Here is a 20,744-nt window from a genome sequence, read left to right as displayed (position 1 = left end):
GCGCCATTTCTGGTGACCAGTCCTTCGTCCAGTATGGATACAGCCCCAGACCCTTTCTGTCCAGTTTTACTTTTCAGTGCCCAGTATTCCCAGATTCTGTGGCATGAAAGATGTAGGGACCTGGGAAGGGAGCACACTGCCTCTGGAGTGAGGGAAGGAGCAGGGATTCCCCCGGAAAGACACTATATTTTGGTGGACTCGGACTCAGCAAGGGGGTGCGTATGTCACCATTTCGCTGTATGCCCCATGTAACACATATGACATCGCATGTACCCACATGTCCCGTATCCACTCAGAGCAGTGGTGGCTATCCTAAGGTCTAAGAGAGAATGTTTCGAGATGGCCAATTTGAAAATCTAAGGTCAATACGAGTGAAATACGCAGGCATGCAAATAAATGGCATAGAGCCATTCTATAGACAAAGGAGAAATCTGAGCTTGCTCTTTTTCACAAGGAGAAACAGACAGACAACAGAGACAACTAGAGACCCCAGGGGGAGGCAGAGAGATCCAAAAACAGAAAGAGAGACCCCAGGGAGAGACAGACAGGCTGAGACAAAGACACAAAGAATTCATAAACTTTAATAAGGAGTTCCTTGGGATTAGAGGCCAGTCAACTAAAGCAAACAAGAAGCAAGCACATTAAACAGATTAGTCACATCCTCCCTTACTAAGAGAAATGGCTAACCCAAGGGACTGAGCACCCAGGAGGCGGGTGAAGCCATGACGAAGAGAAATGGGGGTAACAAACTCTGAGCCCCGTATGGGACAGGGACTGTACGCAGCCTGATTATCTTGCTCCCACCCCTGCGCTTCGTACAGTGCTTAGCATATAGTAAGATCTTCAAAAACACCATCCTTACCGTAGGCCAGGGGCTTCTGGCCTGGCTCCAGCTCCACAAGGCCGAAGGCTAGGAGAGGTATTACCGGAGGTTCATCCTATGATCCGATACGTTTTCTGCCCCTGGGAAATGCCAATTCTTCCATGATGGTTCCTGTGCTGGAATAAAGGAATCAGCAAACAGTTATCCAGGCCGGCACCTCGGCCCAGTTGAGCCCAGGATGGCCTCCGTGGCCAGGAAACGACAGAGCGGACTCACGTCAAGCCACTGGTGGCTCGATGCTGACGAACAGACCAGGCTAGAGGCAGTAAAATAGGGCAGTTCACTTGGCTGGGCTGGGGCAGCCAGATATTGGAGGGGTGGGGAGCATACTCCGCGGGTGGTCAGCTCAGAAGAGAGTTAGTTATTACCCTCCAACAAGAAGCAGTGTGGCCTAGTGGAAAAAGCAAGGCCCTGGGAGTCAGAAGGATCTGGGTTCTAATCCCGCTTCCGCCACTTGTTGGCTGCGTGACCTTGGGCAAGTCACATCACTTCTCTGGGCCTCGGTTCCCTCATCTGCAAAATGGGGATTCCATACCTGTTCTCCCTCCTACTTAGACTGAATGCCATGTGGGGACTGATCATCTAGTATCTACCCCAGGGCTTAATACAGTGACTGGCACATAGTAAGTGATTAAATGCAATTAAAGAAAAAGACCCAGAACTACCCCACATCAGGTGGGAGGCCTCCTCGATGTTCTCCCTGTCTCAGTTGCTTAACGCAGTTGAGAAGCAGCGTGGCTCAGTGGAAAGAGCCCAGGCTTTGGAGTCAGAGGTCATGGGTTCAAATCCCGGCTCTGCCAATTGTCAGCTGTGTGACTTTGGGCAAGTCACTTAACTTCTTGGTGCCTCAGTTACCTCATCTGTAAAATGGGGATTTAAGACTGTGAGCCCCCCATGGGACAACCTGATCACCTTGTAACCTCCCCAGCACTTAGAACAGTGCTTTGCACATAGTAAGTGCTTAATAAATGCCATTATTAAAAAAAACTCCCTCCCCAGAGTGCAGGGGCCAGAGTGGTGGCCCTAATCCATTCCCCGGTGACTGCCCAGGCTTGGCCCAGAGCAATCCCTAGGATAGGAAATAATAAATAATAATAATAACAACAATAGTACTTGTTAAGCACTTGCTATGTGCTAAGACACAACCCAATAAGACTAGACAGTCCCTGACTCAACTGAGGCTCATACTCTAGGAGGCAGAGAAAACGGGTAACGAGTGCCCATTTTACAAATGAGGAAACTGAGACGCAGAGAAGCGATTGCCCAGGGTCACCCAGCAGATAAGTGTCTGAGCCGGGATTAGAACCATTCCCATTTCTCTAATTGGGATGGGAGGGGGCTTGCACAGCAATTTGATCACACCGGGAATCCGGATGAGAGCGGGGAAGGGGATGGAGGACAGGGCAGGATGGGAGGGAGGAATTCCTCCACTAACACAGCAATCCCATCATCGGCCACCCCACCCTCCCCACCTCACACCCAACATCAATCAAGACCGAAGGGAGGGGGAGGGATCATCAGTTTGCTTCCTCATAATCTTGTCACGAGCTGTTGAGGAGGAAGCTGGAGGAAAGTCCGGACATATCTGACTACAGTGCTCTGCACAAGGTAAGCGCTCAATAAATACGACTGAATGAATGAATGAATGAATGAATGTAAAGGAAGTCTAAGAGAAGATTCCTACACTAGCTGAGTAGATAGGAGTGCCTGAGGAAGCAGCACAGCCTAGGGGAAAAAACACAGATCTGGACATCACAGAACCTGGGTTCTAATCCAGGCTCCACCTTTTGCCTGTTGTGTGACCTTGGGCAAGTCACTTAACTTCCCTTTGCCTCAATTACCTCATCTGTAAAATGGGAATTAAGAATGTGAGCCCCATGTGGGACAGGGAGGCGGGAGACCTGGGTTCTAGTTCCAGCTGGTCTTGGGCAAGTCGCTTATGCTCTCTGGGCTTCAGTTTCCTCGTCTGTTAAGCGAGATAGGTTGTGAGCTGTGTGTGGGATGGGAACTATGTCAGATCTGATAACTTTGGATTTACCTCAGGGCGTAGCACGTGGTAAGCATTTAATAAATGGCATCATTAGGAATAAAAGAAAGCTAACTGATTTTCCCAGAAATTTCACAGCTCCCTCTCGCTATTGCTCCTGCAACTTCTTTGCTGAAGAACTTAAGAAGCGGCACAGCCTAGAAGAGGCATGGCCTAATAGATAGAGCATGTCCCTTGGCGTCAGAAGGACCTGGCTTCTAATCCTGACTCCACTGCTTGTCTGCCGGGTGACCTTAACTTCACCGTGCCTCAGTTCCCTCACTCACTGACTGCGAGCCCCCTGTGGGACAACCTGATCACCTTGTAACCTCCCCAGCGCTCAGAACAGTGCTTTGCACATGTAGAGAAGCAGCGTGGCTCAGTGGAAAGAGCCCGGGCTTTGGAGTCAGAGGTCATGGGTTCAAATCCCGGCTCCGCCAATTGTCAGCTGTGTGACTTTGGGCAATTCACTTCACTTCTCTGTGCCTCAGTTCCCTCATCTGTAAAATGGGGATTAAGACTGTGAGCCCCCCGTGGGACAACCTGATCAGCTTGTAACCTCCCCAGCGCTTAGAAAAGTGCTTTGCACATAGTAAGCACTTAATAAATGCCATTATTACTATTATAAATGTCATTATTATTATTATTATTATAAATTCTTAATGAATACTGCCCTTTCTGATGGTGCTCCCTGAGCAGAGCTGGCAGCTCTCAGGGAGCTGGCATCCTACCTTGCTCAATCAATCAACTGATCAATGGTATTTATTGAGCACTTACTTTGTGGAGAGCACTGTCCTAAGCACTTGGGAGAGTACAATATAACAGAGTTGGTAGTCACATTGCCTGCCATGTCTAGTGTAGTAGTGCCATGGGTTATAGAGAAAAGGGATCGTCTCCCTCTCTCTCACCTCTCCACCTTCTCCCGCACCTCCCACACTTAAATCAGCAGATGCAAACCTAAGGAGACTCAATTCAGCCTATTCCACTGAGGTGGGATTGAGGTTTGGTAGATTTCATTTTCAAATTACTTTTTAATCTTCAGAAAAAAATGGTATGCAATGGTACCTTTAAGAATCGGGTTTTTTTTACTTTATGATACAGTTTAGCAGGACATGAAATATTTGCTATTTATTTTCCTTTCCCACCCAATGTATAGTAAATGTATTTCAAGTGATCACCTTTCAAGTAAAATATCTGTTAAATGGTTAAAAATGTTAGAAAACATGAATATCGCTTGAAATGTTTTACTTGTAGAACAATATTTGAAAAGGAACTTCCGTTGGATAATCTATTGGTAAAATGATGTTATAAGGGTATGAAAATATGGATTGCATCTTTTATTTATGGATTTATTCATTTCAAGAAAATCTTTTGCTCATATGCCAAATCTTAGCAGTTAATATCGTAATATTCCCCTTGAATCTACTGCAGCATGAGCTAAATATTTGCCCAACTCGAGGGATTTTCTTCAGAAGGCTGATATAAAATAAAGGGTCATACATTTGATATTTTATATACAAATGACTAGATCAAATGAAATGCATATTGCTGCAGACATAGCTTGCCTGCTTGAATAGGCAGATCTGGGAATGGTGATAGCTCATTTTTTCTTACCCTGCAATATTAAAGCACCTGAGCTGAGCTGTTATTTGTGATGTTGGGTAAATCCTGGTTTTCTACCTTGATGAATCCTTCATCATACATCTGCATGAGAAAAATCACAAGAAGCTGGATGATCTCAGAGAGCACTTTCCTGGGACAAGCGATTCATGAAGCTTTATCTGCATTCTTCCCAGGGATATGAGAAATCAGTTGACTTTAATCTGAACTAATAGGGATGCTCTAAACCACTAGGAAGGTCTAGATTATGGGGAAGAATAGTGGTCTAGGTCATTCTAAATTATGGTGGTGGCATAGCCACAGTTTCCCCCACTAGACTCATGTCTGCCAACTCTGTTGAATTGTACTGCCGAACCGCTTAGAATGGTGCTCTGTACCAGTAAGCACTTAATAAATTCCATGGGTTAATTGACTGATTAATTAATGGCATGACAACAAGACTATAAGATTGACCTCTAGACTGTAAGCTCACTGTGGGCTGGGAACGTGCCTACCCACTCTATTCTAGTATACTCTCCCAAGCACTTAGTACAATACCCTATGCCCAGTAAGTGCTCGATAAATTTGACTAATTAATTGTTCATAGCAGAAAATCTGAATTCCCACTTTGATGATCGACAAGAACGAAATCTCAAACAAGTGACCAATTATTGAGTGCTTATTCTTTGCAGATCACTGTACTGAGTGCTTAGGAGAGTACAACAGAATTAGTAGGCATGATCCCTTTTTTCAGGGAACTTGCATCTAGCGGATACTGAAATAGTAAACTCCCTCCTAAATTCTCAAGTGAACATTTTTCCAGGCTCTGAAACACATTATTCGAACACTTTTTCCAGGGGGCATTTGTTGAATAACAGTGATATTATGGAAATCTGCATGAATGTGAGGGCAAACTCTGGTGATGCATTCAGTCTGATAACATGGGCCTTTCAATCGTGATGAACCCTGTGTTTAGGAAAGCTAGGACTGTAGGTCACAATTCTTGACTGAAGCCAGGTCTACAGCCCAGCCCGCACCCTTCGCTCCTCTGCCACTAACCTCCTCACTGTACCTCATTCTCGCCTGTCCCGCCGTCGACCCCCGGCCCACGTCCTTCCTCTGGCCTGGAATGCCCTCCCTGCACACATCTGCCAAGCTAGCTCTCTTCCTCCCTTCAAAGCCCTACTGAGAGCTCACCTCTTCCAGGAGGCCTTCCCAGCCTGATCCCCCCTTTTCCTCTCCTCCTCCCCACCCCCCACCCTACCTCCTTCCCTTCCCCACAGCACTTGTATATATATTTGTACAAATTTATTATTCTATTTTACTTGTGCATATTTACTATTCTATTTATTTTGTTAATGATGTGCATATAGCTTTAATTCTATTTGTTCTGACGATTTTGACACCCATCTACATGTTTTGTTGGCTGTCTCCCCCATCTAGACTGTGAGCCCGTTGTTAGGTAGGGACCGTCTATGTTGCCAACTTGTACTTCCCAAGCGCTTAGTATAGTGCTCTGCCCACTGTAAGTGCTCAATAAATACGACTGAATGAATGAATGAATGAATGAAACAGTGACGGAGCCAATACACCATGACAGTAGCTTTGGGGATGAACTGTTGTGTGTCCTCATTGGGGTCCAAATTACACAAGTCCAAGTGCAAATCCGGGGTGGTTCTGGCATTCTCAGTGGAAAAACTGAAAAGGAAAAGGGAAACGGAGCTGGCGGATGGCCAGACAGGGATGGGGAGGTGGCGAGGTGTGGACGGGTCTGTGCTCCATCAGCGAGGCACCAGACTGTACCAAGAGGCTTCGCCCAGTTTTCCTCGGCCCCAGTGACCGATATCAGAAGTGCAGCCTATCACAAAGCAGGAATTAAACACACAAAAACACCAAAACAGGGCTCCAGACTTCTCAACTGCCCGGGTGGAGAACAAAGACTCATTGATGATGCCGCCCTGCTTTGCTGGGGAAGACGACGCTAGCTGGAAATAAGCAGCTGGGGTTGCCTAGCAACCAGGAGTGGCGGGCAAGGAGCCAGAGGCTCATTTCTGACCCATTTTCGCTCCCTCCGGCATCGGGAGGCTTCGGGAGGGTGGTGGCTCCACTCGGGTTGGCGTGGCTTTCCAGATTCCAGCTCATTCTCGGTTATCAGGTGAGGGGGATCACCAGTAGCCACCCATAGAGAGGAGGGAATCAAGAAAAACATTTTCACATCTATCTTGCCATTCACCCTTCACCCACCTCCTGCTTCTGGCCTGGATCTCCCCACCCTTCATATCTGACAGACGATTACTCTCCCCACCGTCAAAAGCCTTATTAAAATAAAATCTCCTGCAAAAGGCCTTCCCCAACTAAGCCCTCATTTCCCCACCTCCCTCTCCCTTCTGCATCACCTTCGTGCCTGGCTTTGTACCTTTCATTCAGCCCACCCTCAGCCCCACACTTAGGAACATATCCCTAATTTATTTTAATGTCTGTCTTCACTTTCTAGACTGACTGTAAGTTCCCTTGCGGGCAGAGAACATATCTACCAGCTTTGTTAAACTGTACTCCACCAGGTGCTTAGTACAGTGCTTTGCACACAGTATGTGCTCAATACATACAACTGATTACTCTCCAACCAAAGGACAGAAGGTGAAGGATGTGATGAAGAGGAGGAGAGAAAGCTGTGTTCTCTGATGCCCAGAACATATCTTTGAACCAGAAGGATTAAGACAAAAACAGCACTGGTACTTAAAAGAAAAACAGTATCTGTTAAGTGGTTACTCTGTGTCAGGCACTATACTAAGCACTGGGGTTGTGGTATTGTACTACTCTTCCTTTGAGATCCTGCTGCCTGCTCTCTAGGGGTGGTAATTTGAGAAAGGGGAAAGGGGAGTTCACTGTAACCATCTTGGTAGTCACTCCAAGATTCCACTCAGCACCTAGGAGCAGCACTTAATTTGCTACTTCCTGACCCTCCCAAAGGCCGGCTAGCCTCCAGTCAATGGAAACAGAAACCCAGAGTCATGAAAACCACATTTCAGGCAGGGGCTGGCCACAGTGGGAGAAATAAGGGCACAAAGTCCTTCCGCCTCCCGGAAACAGGCACCTTGTTAAGCCTGGACTCCCTTGGGCCACCCACATATAGTATTCTTCCTGGAACAAGGATCCATGCAAAGCCAAAAATCATTCCGAACAGGGGGTGGTCTTGAAAGGAGTGTCCTGAGCTGTTCTGACCAGGACTTCCTCTTGCCTCCTGCATCGACTCTGACCTCCACCTGCCCCAAGCCAAACCCTGTGGGGACTTGCATTCTTGTTGTGAATTTGTCTTTTGTTCCTTTGTACAAAAAACCCCACTCCAGTCCTCACCCCCCACCCCCACTCCTTTTAAACCCGACCCTATTTTGTTCTGAGGATCAGGCCTTTACTGTTTGGTTACTGTGCTTGGGGCCCCCACCATGGCAGCACCCAAACCCCAGTTAAGATCTGCTTTTGTTATCTATTCCCCATGGCTTGAGAGGAAAGTTAATCATTTTCCTGGTACACACTGAAACGAGAAATACAGACACAGCCTACACACTTTTGGTTCTGCTAAGGAGGGGCACGCAACGTTTGGAATTGACTGATGTCGGCCTTGCAATGCCAATGTGAGTTGTAACTGTGTTAGGAACATTTTATAATCATCAACCCTAATAAGGCTAAATGAGGGAAAGATATGGCACTCACTTTATCAACAGAAGCAGGCAAACCCCCTCCCATAATCCAAGCAGTAGAAGATTTTTTATTAAGCATAACTTTGGTTCCACCCTCATTTCTGTAATACTTTTTAGTTTAAAACAATTATACAAGAGCAAATACAAAAAATATTAAATTATGAAAACAAACTCATTAAGGCTCCCTTTATATATATTATATACACTCAAATGAGACTGGATTTTTGAATATAAGAATAAAGCTGGCCGTCGTCGCTGAAAAGCAACGCTAATTTGCTACCTAATACCATAGTGAGAACCTATAAAACTATGAACTTAAGAGGACAGAAAAGCGGTAAAAATGGAGCTGTTCTGAATCAAAAAGTGGCTCCAGAATAAAACTGCTTGGAAGATTCCTCAAAGTTCGAGTTGAATGCCCGATTCTCCCAGAATCAGGTATCGTGTTCTAGCAAAAAGCCTCATTAAAGAGAGCGCAGTCTGTCAGACTCACCCTTCCAGTGCTCGGACGCTTCTTCCGACACCGTGTTGAGCTGGCCTGTCGTCGGACAAATGTTCCCTACTTCTTCAATGTTTTTTTAGTCAAGATGTGAAGTGAAGACACAAATTACGGCCCAACTGAGGGATTCCTAATCCCGGAGTGCAAGCCTCCCAATTTAACTCCTGGACTGGTAGATGGAGCCCCTTAAACTCCGATGATCCCTACCTCTGCCTCCCCATTGCCGTTTATCCACCCAAATGCTTATGAATAGTTCATACAGTTTTTGCAGCGTTGTTTCCTGGCCTTGAGTAGATGAGGCAAAGGGGCCTTCAATCCAACTCGACAGCTCAGATCCTTGGAAGGGCTAGTACCTTCTGCAAAGTTGGCTCCCTGGCCCAAAGAGCTCGAGAGATTTGCCGAAAGGAGGCTCAGAGAAGGACAGAAAGGAGAGCCCTACAGACTGGACAGAAGAAAAGGGCTCTGCTCTCTGTCATTTTCTCCTCAGGAGAGTCAATCACAGTAATACCCAACCGAGAAGGAAAGAAAGGAAAGTTCAGTTGGTTCTCAATTTTGGAATTCAGCTTTGTTGTCTCCACCTAGTCCTCAGGCAGTAGGGAAAGGAACCATCTCAACCATTTTGATTCCCTTTGAATATTGTCCAAATTCTCACAGCAGAAAACTATGTTTCTGCAAAAACAACTCTCTGGTGCTCTGTAACAATAGCGGTAGGTGAAGAGTTTAGTCATTTGTTTCAAGGATAACCTCTAAACACCACTCTAATTTGGCAGGTCAGTAGTCTCTCGGTGTTTGCTGGGGACTGGGCAGAAAAAAACATTTGCCAATGAGGTGGAACAGCAAATGCCACCTGAGTCCAAAGGCAGATGCATTTAAAGCACTAGAAAGTTTATCCCATGATTCACAGTCATCTGGGCTTTCTCAGGGAATGAGTGGGTAGGGATGGGGCCGGGGGGAGGTGGTGTAAGAGGCAAGAGGCATCCACCCACCAAAGAGGGGAGGCTGCGGTTGTTGGTGACCAAAGAGACGGCAGGTGGTGGGGAGGTTGGGGTCAAGGAGTGAAGGCGGGGCTGGTGCCAGCTACCACTGCGGCCACACCAGAGAATAAGGGAATAGCCAACTGTGAATAGGCAAAACTGTGAATAAAAACTTCCAAATGCCAAGGGACTACTATATTGGAATTTCACCCATTTCCATCAGGCTCTCTCATGGACTCCCTGTGGCCATTTAAGATGAGGTCTGGACCACAGTGGCTGCAGGAACAAATCTTACATGAGGAGCAAAAGGGCCCAATGGAGGAAACCCTGCCGCCTTCTGGGCCCTTTCATTGGACTTGTTTTGTTCCAAAACCAATGCTGAACCGGCATTACTACTTCCTCCCACTACCCGAGTACCTAAAGTGTCTTTTCCGCCTATCCTTTGGCCGGTGGTTTGCCATGAGTGGTTTGCGCCATCTTCAGAAACATTTAGAATTCCCACCGTGAAAGATCTGAGCAGTAGCAGTAGTCGTCACTGAGATAGTGGTACTATACTTCCTTCACAAGAAAAAGGACCAAAAGAAAAATGTGGTCATTCATCAGAAGTTTTCAAAGTTTAGTTCTATCAAACATTCAAAATGTACAATTGCAACAAGTCTCGTCTCCCAGCTCGGGGTTCTGGAGACCAAACCACCCTTCCAGCCCAACTAGCTCAAAGGGCACCTCTTCACCAGGTGTTAACTGACCAGTCTTAAGGGAATTCCACCCAAGGGGTTCTACGGCCCCCAAAAGGTGGGGGCACAAGGTCCTGTCAGACCAGTGAGCTCGAGGGACCTGCCCAAATACCATGAAGGTCCATCCATTTGTTAACACCAGTGGGGGCTGTGGCATGGAAAAAGAAAATAAGGCCATGATGACACGGCTGTTCAGAGAACACGAAGGAAGGAGAAAACCCAAACCTTTTACTGTCTCAAGTTTCCCCAGACAAGGCACACGTTTTTCCAACTTCCCATTGTGCTCTGACAGAACTTTTAATGTTAAACCCCAAGGGGCCCACATCGCTCCCCACAAAAAAAAAAAAAAGTTCAGCAAGGGGACTGCCAAGGTGAAATTAACAAAAAAATTCCAGATTTTTCAAACCTGAATATACACCTAGACAAAGTAACAGATAAAGCACATTTCTGGGCAAGCAAATTCCTTAAAAGAGGACCAGACAGAGCGATTTCTTTAAAAAAAAAAAAAAGCCTTGCTGTCTCCACAAGTGTGAGCCACCACAAAGCACAACATTCACAAAGACGCTCCAGTGCCCTCATTCCTTCCGGCTTGTTTTATAAAAGTCTCCGGACAGAGAGGTCCATCTGCCCCCAACCACGACAGGCATTCTTCATTTGGCAAGACCGTGCCGTGTCTACTCAGATTCCAGAAACGAAATTCCTTATTTAGGAAACCTTCGGCCCCCCGGCATCAATTCCGGGCATCGGTCCTCCCACCGCCCCTCCCCTGGCCCCCCGCCCCTTAGGCCTCGTGGAGAGCCGTGGGGATGGGCGATACAGAAGCTGTGCCCGGCAGCAGAGGGCTGGGATCCTGGAGTCTCTGGAGAGGCAGCCCCTAGGAATCCTGGGTCTCGGCTGCTTCTTGACCTGTTCTCCTCAGGTTGCCCTTGACCTTCACAAACTCTGGTGCGTTCTCCTGCTCCTCCTGGATCTTCTGCTTCTCGAGCTCGAGCTTAAATGAGACCACACATGAAATTAACATCTAGATAGCCCCCTTCCCCCCCGCAAAACACAACACAAAGTCTTTGCCCTGTGTTGGCCCCTCCCCAAGAAGAAGGAAACTTGATCTTTTATAATGGTGAATGGTAATCGGAGTGACAGGTGGCCCCAAGCATTATGACTGAGGATCTCAAAGCTAAAACCTCCCTCTCTTTCTCCCTTTAACTCAGAAAGCCAACCCTCATTTCCAGGAAAGCCTAGGTACCTTCCTGTCACCTTGTTGACCTTTTCCCTTTTGAAACATGCTGAGGGCTAGTGCCCACCCCCACCTCCTCTATGATTCTCTCTCCTGGATCCTCCAGTGACCATCCATAAACCTTAACAGCCAAAACCTGGGTGTCCACAATGGCTCTCTCTTGTTCTCTTTCCTCAACCCTCAGCCCCCAAACTCCTTTGGCCTTTCAGGTCTACTCCGGTTTATAGGCCTTGGGAATGCTGTTTGTTCCAACCTGTTAAATTCTCACTGTAAAGTCAACATTTACCTCTTTCCCTCTGCACACCTTCAGCCTTACCTGCTCCAGCTTCTGCTGTCTTTTCATCAGTTCTATCTCTAAGTCAGATTTCTTCTTCTGGGCCTCCTCTTCCTTCTGCTGCTTTATCACCTGGTCTCGTTTTCTCTTCTCCATCACCTTCTGCAGCTCCGGCTTATTTTGAGGTGCGAGACCCCTTAGGGAACAAAACACCTAAACTTAATAAATCCACCCTACCCCAAGACATACAGAGCTGGGCAGAAGCGGCAGAAGAGCTGGCCGAAGATGGACCTCTATAAGTTACCTCATGTCTGAAAATAGGAGGTTTTTTTCTATTTCTAGGCAACTGTACACACAGAAATAGAGTGGCTACATCATTCTGGTGCTTGGTCGGCAACATTTATTGAGCACCCACTGTTTCTGGGTGCTGTGGAAAAGTTGCAATGGAAGTAGAAGCAGCATGGCGTGGTAGAAAGAGCACAGCCCTGGGAGTCAGAAGACCTGCATTCTTATCCCATCTTCACCACTATTCTGCTGTGCTGGCCTCAGGCATGCCACTTAACTTTTCAGTGTCTCGGTTACCTCATTTGTAAAATGAGGATTAAAACTGTGAGCGCTAGGTGGGAAAGGGATCGTGTCCAACCTCATTAGCTTGTATCTACCCCAGTGCCTGGCACACAGTAAGTGCTTAACAAATACCATAAAAAAAAAAGAAGAGACACCCTTTCCTTCTCAGTAGCACAATGCATGGATACAAAACTTTGTTACATTAAATATCTCATGACCACCATAAAAGCTTTTGAAAGTGTTCCCAGATATTTGTGCACATGTAATTCATTCATGCAGGCTCGGCAGAAACAGATAGGGAAAAAAAATCAACTGCTCAGGCTGTCCAAAGGGCCATGCCATCCTGCAGACAACCTGAAGTGGCTGAGTTTGCTGATATTCTTTTTGCCAAACTCAAGTACCTGCTGTAACAATTCTTTTCCACCACTTATAACTTGGGTCTCACTTTAAATCGCTAGCGTTCACCTAGAAGGCCTTGCAGTGTCTCGGCCAGGGTGTCTTATGCAATTTGGCTGGTGCTTAAACGATTTGGTGAATGAGTCAACATCTTCAGCCAACAAATGGTGCTTTGGGGACTAAGTGATGGGAGAAAAGTGTCCTGGTTCACAAGACCCCCAGGCAGCCTTCCTGAAAACCCCCAGAATCAATCATATTAACTGAGTGCTTAGTGAGAGCTGAGCACTGTGCTAAGGGCTTGATAGACAACAACAGGACAGAGTTGGTAGATACATTCCCTGCCCACAAGCACAGACCAGACGAGCAAGGCTTAGCACATTATTCTTTAAGCCTCCTCTATTACACTCAAGGCCCAAAGATTTGTCTTGCTTTAAAGTAGATCAAACAGCTCTGTATTCTGATCACTTTACATGAAGTACTGCCCTTCTCCTAACTTCTGAAGGCCATCTCCTTTATTGCTTACTATCGAGGAAGAGCCACAAGGGAAAATACTTATTCTCCCCGCCCCCCACACCCCATCAGTCATAACTAATTACTAACAACTGGTTGGATGGCTCCTCCTTTGTCTATGTGTCTCTTTGTTTGGGTTTGATAACTTATCTCTCTACGTCTTTTCTCTCTCTGCTGAGCCCCTCCTAAATATGGGATTGTCAGCCTTGCCTTTTCTGAATTGAACTCTGCCTAGAGTCTGTGGCTCCTATAAATAATGATAATAATCATAATGATGATAAATATAACATATGTTAAACACTCACTATCTCCCAAGCACTGTACTAAGAGTTGGGGGAGATAATGATAATAAGGTCAGACACAGTTCTTGTACTTCACAAAACTCACAGTCTAAGTAGGAGGGAAAGCAGGTATTTCATCTCAATCCTACAAGTGAGAAAAGTGAAGCACAGTGAAGTTAAGTGACTTCTCCAAGGTCACACAGCAGACAAGTGGCGGAACCAGGTTTGTATCCAGGTGCTCCAACTCCCAGACCAGGCTGCTGTGGGCACTACTCTAACTCTCTGACTTCAAAAAGAAAAGTACATTACCTAACAGACTACCCCAAAGTTTTTGGAACATACATGTAGCCTGTCAACTATGTTAGGACCATGGGGAAATGTATACTATTAATGTCTCTTTTCCTCTGTATATTGTAAACTCCTTGTGGCAGGGATCATATCTGTCAACTCTGTTGTACTGTACTTTCCCAAGTGCTTAGTACAGTGCTCTGCACTTCACAAGTGCTCAATAAATACCATTGCTCGATTGATACTACTACTGGGAACTGCACAAAATCAGGTAGTATACACAGAATGTGGCTCCCATTGCTTTAGGGCCTGGGATGCAGGTGTAGCTACAAAGTCACAATTCAGCTTAATAACTATTAACTATTAACTTATTCACTAAATAAATATTTTTGCAGGAGGGGGAGGGAAGGGGAAAAAATGAAACAAACAACAACAAAAAAAGCCAAGATGGTAAGTCTTGCCGCCAGATCACTTTACCTCTTTTGATTCATCAGAAGTTCCCGATGAAGGTCTTGATGGTTCCGAGAGGTTTTGACAGGATTAATTAGTTTCTGAGGTTTAATTAGTTCAGGGTTATCATCATCGATGTAGTCTGGTTCAGCCATGATGCTTCTGGAAGTGAGGTACGGATCTTTAAGCTCAGTGTCCTCTGTAAGGTCGGAGTCCTCAATCTGGATGCCTGCAGAACAAAAACAGGGAAGATTCTAAAATGGTCTTCAGAACCGCGGGGATTTGAGAATGTAGGCAAAGCATGGATGATGTCACCATTCCACTGCTTCCACTCATTTGTCTCTCTAATGACGCTTCTGCAACTCTTTGAAGATGAAAAGATACTTAAACTCCCACAACCCCTTGCAGGGCCAACACATTACAAGCATGGTAAAACCAGAGAAGAGAGGCTAAATGGTTTGCCCCAGGCCCCGGGATGAATCACTATCCCCAAATGAATCTCTGTCTCAGAGTACAGATGAGAAAACTGAAGCACAGAGAAGTTAAGCGACTTGTGCAAGGTCACAGAGAAACTTGGCCAAGTGGAAAGAGCACAAGCATGGGAGGCAAAGGACCTGGGGTCTAATTCCAGTTCTGCTATCTGCCTGCTGGGTGACCATGGGCAAGTCACTTATCTTCTGTGTTTCCATTTCCTCAACTGTAAAACACCTGTTCTTCCTCCTACTTAGTCCCTGTCCAACACTGGGGCTCACAGTCTACGTCTGACCTGATTACCTTGCATCTACCCCAGCATTTAGAACGGTGGTTGACACGTAGTAAGCGCTTAACATATACTACAAAAAAGTAATAGTAATAAAACAACTCAAAAGTAAAGGAATCAGGATTAGAACTCAGGTCTGACTCTCGGTCTTTCCCCCGCCATTTCATTTTGTAGGTGATACAAATGCTGAGATGTCAGTGGAAACAGGGAGTCAACCACTGAGGTAGTTCATGTTTCTATTATCAACTCCTCAATCTACCACAAATGGATGCTGGCTGGAGTCATTACATAATATTTGTAAAACGTTTCTCAGTTCCCCAGAGACCATGCTATCACATGCCAAGTATTAAATATGCTCTTCCTTAGCACAGCGAATTTCTAGCCACACAGTTTGTAATTTTGTTGTATTCAATTTTGATAAATATTTTTCAGAATGCGCCTCACCATGAAACATTGAAAAAAGAGTCAATACAATTACCCAGGACAGACAACACTCCTATGAGATTATTTTATATAGACTTGTCAGAAGTGCAAGGGTTCGTTTCAAAAACATTCTTCCCTGTCTCAAGCCCATAACCCATTGTCTTTATCTCTTTCATTCAACCCACATATTCAGTCTATCACCAAATTCTAAAATCTGTCTCTCCCTCTCCATCCAAACTGCCACTATGCTGATCCAATTATTTATGCTATCCTGCCTCGACTACTGCAATAGCCTCCTAGCTGACTTCCTGCTTCCTGTCTCTCCCTTCTCTAGTCCATTCTTTACTCTACCACCCAGTTCAAATCTCCCCACTCCTCAAAAACTTCCAGTCATTGCCCATTCACCTTCACAAACAAAAACTTCTTACCATTGGTTTTAAGACACTCAACCAGCTCCCCTTTCCTCCCTTACTTCGCTCATCTCCTACTACAACCTAGCCCACATTTCCTCTTCCTCCATTTTGCATCACCCTGACTTGCTCCCTTTAGGCATCCCTCCTCTAAGACCTAAGGCCCTTATGTACATACCTGTAATTTATTTATTTATATTAATGTTGGTCTCCCCCTCTAGAATTAAGCTTGATGTAGGCAGGGAATTTGTCGTTTAGTGCTATATTGTATTCTCTCAAGCCCTTAGTATTGTGCTCTGCACACAGTAAGCACTCAATAAATACAGCTAAATGAGCAAAACTGCTCGCTGTTCTTCAATCCCACTTTGCTCAAATCTTCCTTCTGGCCTGGCACTTCCTCCCCTTCAATATAGGACAGAACAACACATTTTCCCCACTTTTTTATGGTATTCGTTAAACACTTATGAGTCAAGTACCTTCAAAACCATACACAAAACATACTTCCTCCAACAGGTCTTCCCTGATGAACCCTTCATTTCTGCTTCATCCTCAACTCTGTGTTGTCTACACGCTTGGCTGTGTATACTTAAGCACTTTGATACTCACCCCATCCCCACCGCATTTATGTACATAGCCTTATATTCTGGCATTTCCCTGATCTGTCGTTTATTTTAATGTCCCTTTCCCCCTCTGGTCTGTAATGTCCCTTTCCCCCTCTGGTCTGTGGGCAAGAATAATGTCTATCAACTCTATTGTACTCTCCCTAGTGCTTAGCACAGTGCTCTTGCACCCAGTAACCACTCAAAAAATACCACTGATCGGTAATTGCAATGCCAAACTGCCACTCAAAGCATTTATCACCGAATCCTAAACTTATCATCAAATACTAGTACAATGAACACAACCTCTATGAAACGGTCTTTGAAGATTTCAAATGCCCACAGCCCCCGTAGACCCTGTTAAATGTACCTTGATTGCTTGGACTAAACGACAACCTGAGCAGGAGGTCCATCCTGATTCCGACTGTCCTGAGGCCCGGAGAGGTGACAATCTTACCACAACTACCCAAATCTCCTTGGTTACAATTAAAATGCAACGCTGCTCCTTTAACTCAGCTACTTGCTGCACTATGAAAGTCAAAGCCAGGTTTTATCCTAGTTAATCATTAAACTAGAAAGAATACAAACGTCCATAAAAGGACTCCTTTCTTTGTCCATGTGGTTAACTCCTCTGAATCACTCCACAACTATTACATATATGGTGTTCTTGATAAGGGTAGATGACCCATGGAAGAGCGGGTAATCAATCAGTCAGTAGTCATTGAATTCTGCCTCTGTGCAGAGCATTGTACTAAGTGCTGGGGAGAGTAGACACAATCCTTGCATTAGAGGAACTAATAATGTAGCAGGGGAGACAGATGCTAAAATAACTTCCAGGTAGGGGGAAGGTAGAAGAAGTGAGTTTATTGATATTTATATGTTACTGGGCGGGAAAGAGAATACCCAAATGTGTAGCAGAAGTGTTGAGGAGGAACTCAACTAAACTAGATGATGTCTGCACCTCACTGCATGTCAGGCTTCTTCTAAACTGTTTCCCAGCTCCTGCATAGGATAATCAACTGTTTTCAACCCTAGAATATTCTTGGACAGAAGGACAGTTTAAAGCTTTTCTCAACCTACAGAAGAGGACAATGAGTGAGCTTGATGCTTCTCTCATGTGATGTGGGCACTAAGGTGTTATGATCAACGACTTGGGTGAGCCACAAGATCCTAGCAAGGAAATACCACAACATAGTGGCAATAGGTTGGTCTTAAGGACTGAAAATGACTGATGCAATGAGATCATTTTGGCTTGCTCTGTGGAATTTGTTTGCCGTAAAGGTGCCTTTGTTGAATAAGCCAATGTTCCTTATTTTCCAGGTCAATACATGGCTTGGGACAATCACAAAATGGCTGTGACTCAGTTTCCCATTCATAAAATGAGAGTGCAGCATCTAACACTGGTCTGGGAAGCAGCAAGTTTTAGTTCTGTCACTGGCTCATCCTGGGACCTCCTGCTACTCACTTGTCCTCCCCTGCCTCCATTTCTGGGGCTACAAAGTTCACTGTGAGATTCATAATAATACTTTTTTAAACGCTAACCATATAGCACTTCAAATTGGAAAGGCATAGACTATCTTACTAACAACCTACACACAATCCCAGTATGCAAACCGTGAGTCGCAAACTAATCCCAATCCAGGAAACAATGTTAGAACCAAACACAGTGCACAGCATGAGGAACATCTGAAGAAGTTCAGGAATGGTTTTCCAACCAACGCTGACCAACTCTCTCTTGTCTTGAGATCATTACTCCCCTGACAGGTTCTCCAGTTCCATGAATCGAGTGATATTAGGGTGACCTGATACTAATCCTGTATTCTCAAGGCGATGAGTATTATGTTCACCTCTAGTAGGAAGTGCAACTTGAGAAAAGTCCATTTAACTGAACACAATTTTCAATTTTCCTTCACCATGTATAGCTGCTCATATGTGTAAAGGACACTATTGATGGCAATATTGCATTAATATGTGTTTCAGTCGCTGAGAACCAGGTTCTTGTTCACGGATTCCAGGAAAATAGAGCAGGGAGGGTAGGAGGGGAGCTAGAAAGAGCATCAAACGGTAGGTGGCGCTCGTTATACACACAGATTTAGATGTTTTCTCTTTAAATACCTTGTTTTCTTATAATAAAAATTTAAAAGGAAAATCGTTCTATGCTTCCCAAGTGGCCGTGCTGAATCTGCACGCAGCACAAACTTTGGCTCTTCAAAATGCAACATAAATTAATAAACCTGCTCTTCAGACAGGGGGAAGTTGCCTGCACTGGCAGCCATCAAACAATGGTATTTATCGAGCACTTACTCTCCGCAGAGCACTTTACTAAGCGCTTGGGAGAGTACAATACAATAAATGGACACGACCCCTTTCTTCAGGGAGCTTACAGTCTAGTGCGGTTGACGGACATTAAAATAAATGACAAGAAGCAACTGAGTGTAAGGCTATGTGTACATAGGTGCTGTAGGGTTTGGGTGGGGCGAGGAATTGTGTACCTAAGTGACTTTAGGGGTGAGAACTCAAGCGACTCAGAAGGAAGGAGGAAGGTGAGGGGGATAAGAGATTAGTCAGGGAAGGCTTTCTGAAGATGTAATTTTAGTAGGGTTTTGAAGACGGGGGAGAGAAGTGGTCTGCCTAATTCCCATCTGTGTACGCTCTCCCAGGGCTTGGTTTAGTGTTCTGCACAAAGCAAGTGGTTACTACTACTACTACTCGCATTTGAGTGCTTACTGTACTAAGCACTTCGGAGAGTACAATATAACAGAGTCGGCGGATACGTTCCCTGCCCAGACTGAGCTTACAGTGTAGAGGGGAAGATACACGTGAATATAAATCAATTATGGATACGTACACAAGTGCTGTGAGGCTGAGGCAGGCGTGAATAAAGGGTACAAATCCAAGTGCAAGGGCAATGCAGAAGGAAATGGGAGAAAATAAAATGAGGGTCTAATGTCAGATGCATTAGATATCCAGCTCACTGAGAATTAGACAGTCTCATCCCCCAGGGAGAACGTTCTGCTCTCCGTGGTGGGTTTTCAGAGGGTGAGAGCATTCTGGGATACCCACTGATTGAAGAGGGAGCACGAGTTAGCCCTGCCGTACAGACACCATCAGGAAACAGGCAGCTGGATTTCCCAGGCTAAGCAAGGCAGATACTCCTTGGGGATTCATTCTTTTCCTGGATCTCCTCCTCATGTAATTGTGAGTGTCCAATTTCTGCCGCAATACAATAGGGGAGCCACATTTCCCTACCTGGGAGACCCAACCCGCATACGATGCTCCTCTAATACCAACCTACTCATTGTGCCTCGTCCTCCTGCTTACATCCTTCCTCCTTCCTGGAACTCCCTTGACCTCCCTGCCTCTTGTCTTTCCCCACTCCCGTCCATACTTCACTCTGCTGCCTGGATCACCGTGCTACAAAAATATTCAGTGCCTGTTTCCTCACTCTTCAAGAACCTCCAGGGGGTTGCCCATCCACTTCCACATCACACAGAAACCCCTTGCCTTAGGCTTTAAAGCAGTCAATCGCCTTGCCCTCTCCTACCTCACTTTGCTGCTCACCTATTATAATCCAGCTCATACCCTTTGCTCCTCTAGTACCAGCCTATCCACTGTACCTAGAGTTTATCTATCTAGCAGCTAGCCAGCCCTTGGTCTGGGACAACTTCCCTCTTTACATTCGACAATTACTCTCCCACCCCTTCAAAGCCTTACTGAAGGCACATCTCCCGCCACTGAAGCAGCGTGGCTCAGTGGAAAGAGCCCAGGCTTTGGAGTCAGACGTCATGGGTTCAAACTCCGGCTCCGCCAATTGTCAGCTGTGTGACTTTGGGCAAATCACTTAACATCTCTGTGCTTCAGTTACCTCATCTGCAAAGTGGGGATGAAGACTGTGAGTCCCCTGTGGGACAACCTGATCACCTTGTAACCTCCTGAGTGCTTAGAACAGTGCTTTGCACATAGTAAGCGCTTAATAAGTGCCATTATTATTATTATTATCTCGTCCAAGACACTTTCCCTGACCAAGCCCTCTTTTCCTTTTCTTCCACTCCCTTCTTATTCATCTCCCCTACCAGAGCCACAGCACTTAAGTACATATCTGTAATTCAGTTACTTATATTAATATGTGTCCCCCTGAAGAC

The 20,744-nt window shown here is 45.6% G+C and overlaps 1 protein-coding gene across 4 annotated transcripts in view; it reads right to left on the bottom strand.

Moving 5' to 3' along the window:
- Positions 1-8,254: 8,254 nt before the first annotated feature.
- The window catches only part of FAM107B (family with sequence similarity 107 member B), a 131,122-nt gene continuing 118,632 nt past the window's right edge, over positions 8,255-20,744 (bottom strand). For 3 of the 4 annotated variants that reach the window (XM_038741499.1, XM_038741501.1, XM_038741500.1), the window contains 3 exons: positions 14,438-14,639; positions 11,961-12,114; positions 8,255-11,401 (listed from right to left, as the gene is read on the bottom strand). In XM_038741499.1, coding sequence (XP_038597427.1) covers positions 11,285-11,401; positions 11,961-12,114; positions 14,438-14,565 — 399 coding nt within the window. In that variant the 5' untranslated portion in view covers positions 14,566-14,639 and the 3' untranslated portion in view covers positions 8,255-11,284. The remainder of the gene's footprint in view (positions 11,402-11,960; positions 12,115-14,437; positions 14,640-20,744) is intronic. The other variant, XM_038741498.1, reaches the window with a different exon arrangement.

The sequence above is a fragment of the Tachyglossus aculeatus genome (genome assembly GCF_015852505.1).
Source record: "Tachyglossus aculeatus isolate mTacAcu1 chromosome 12 unlocalized genomic scaffold, mTacAcu1.pri SUPER_6_unloc_1, whole genome shotgun sequence".
NCBI classification, from domain to species: domain Eukaryota; kingdom Metazoa; phylum Chordata; class Mammalia; order Monotremata; family Tachyglossidae; genus Tachyglossus; species Tachyglossus aculeatus.
This window is presented reverse-complemented; position numbering and strand designations above follow the sequence as displayed.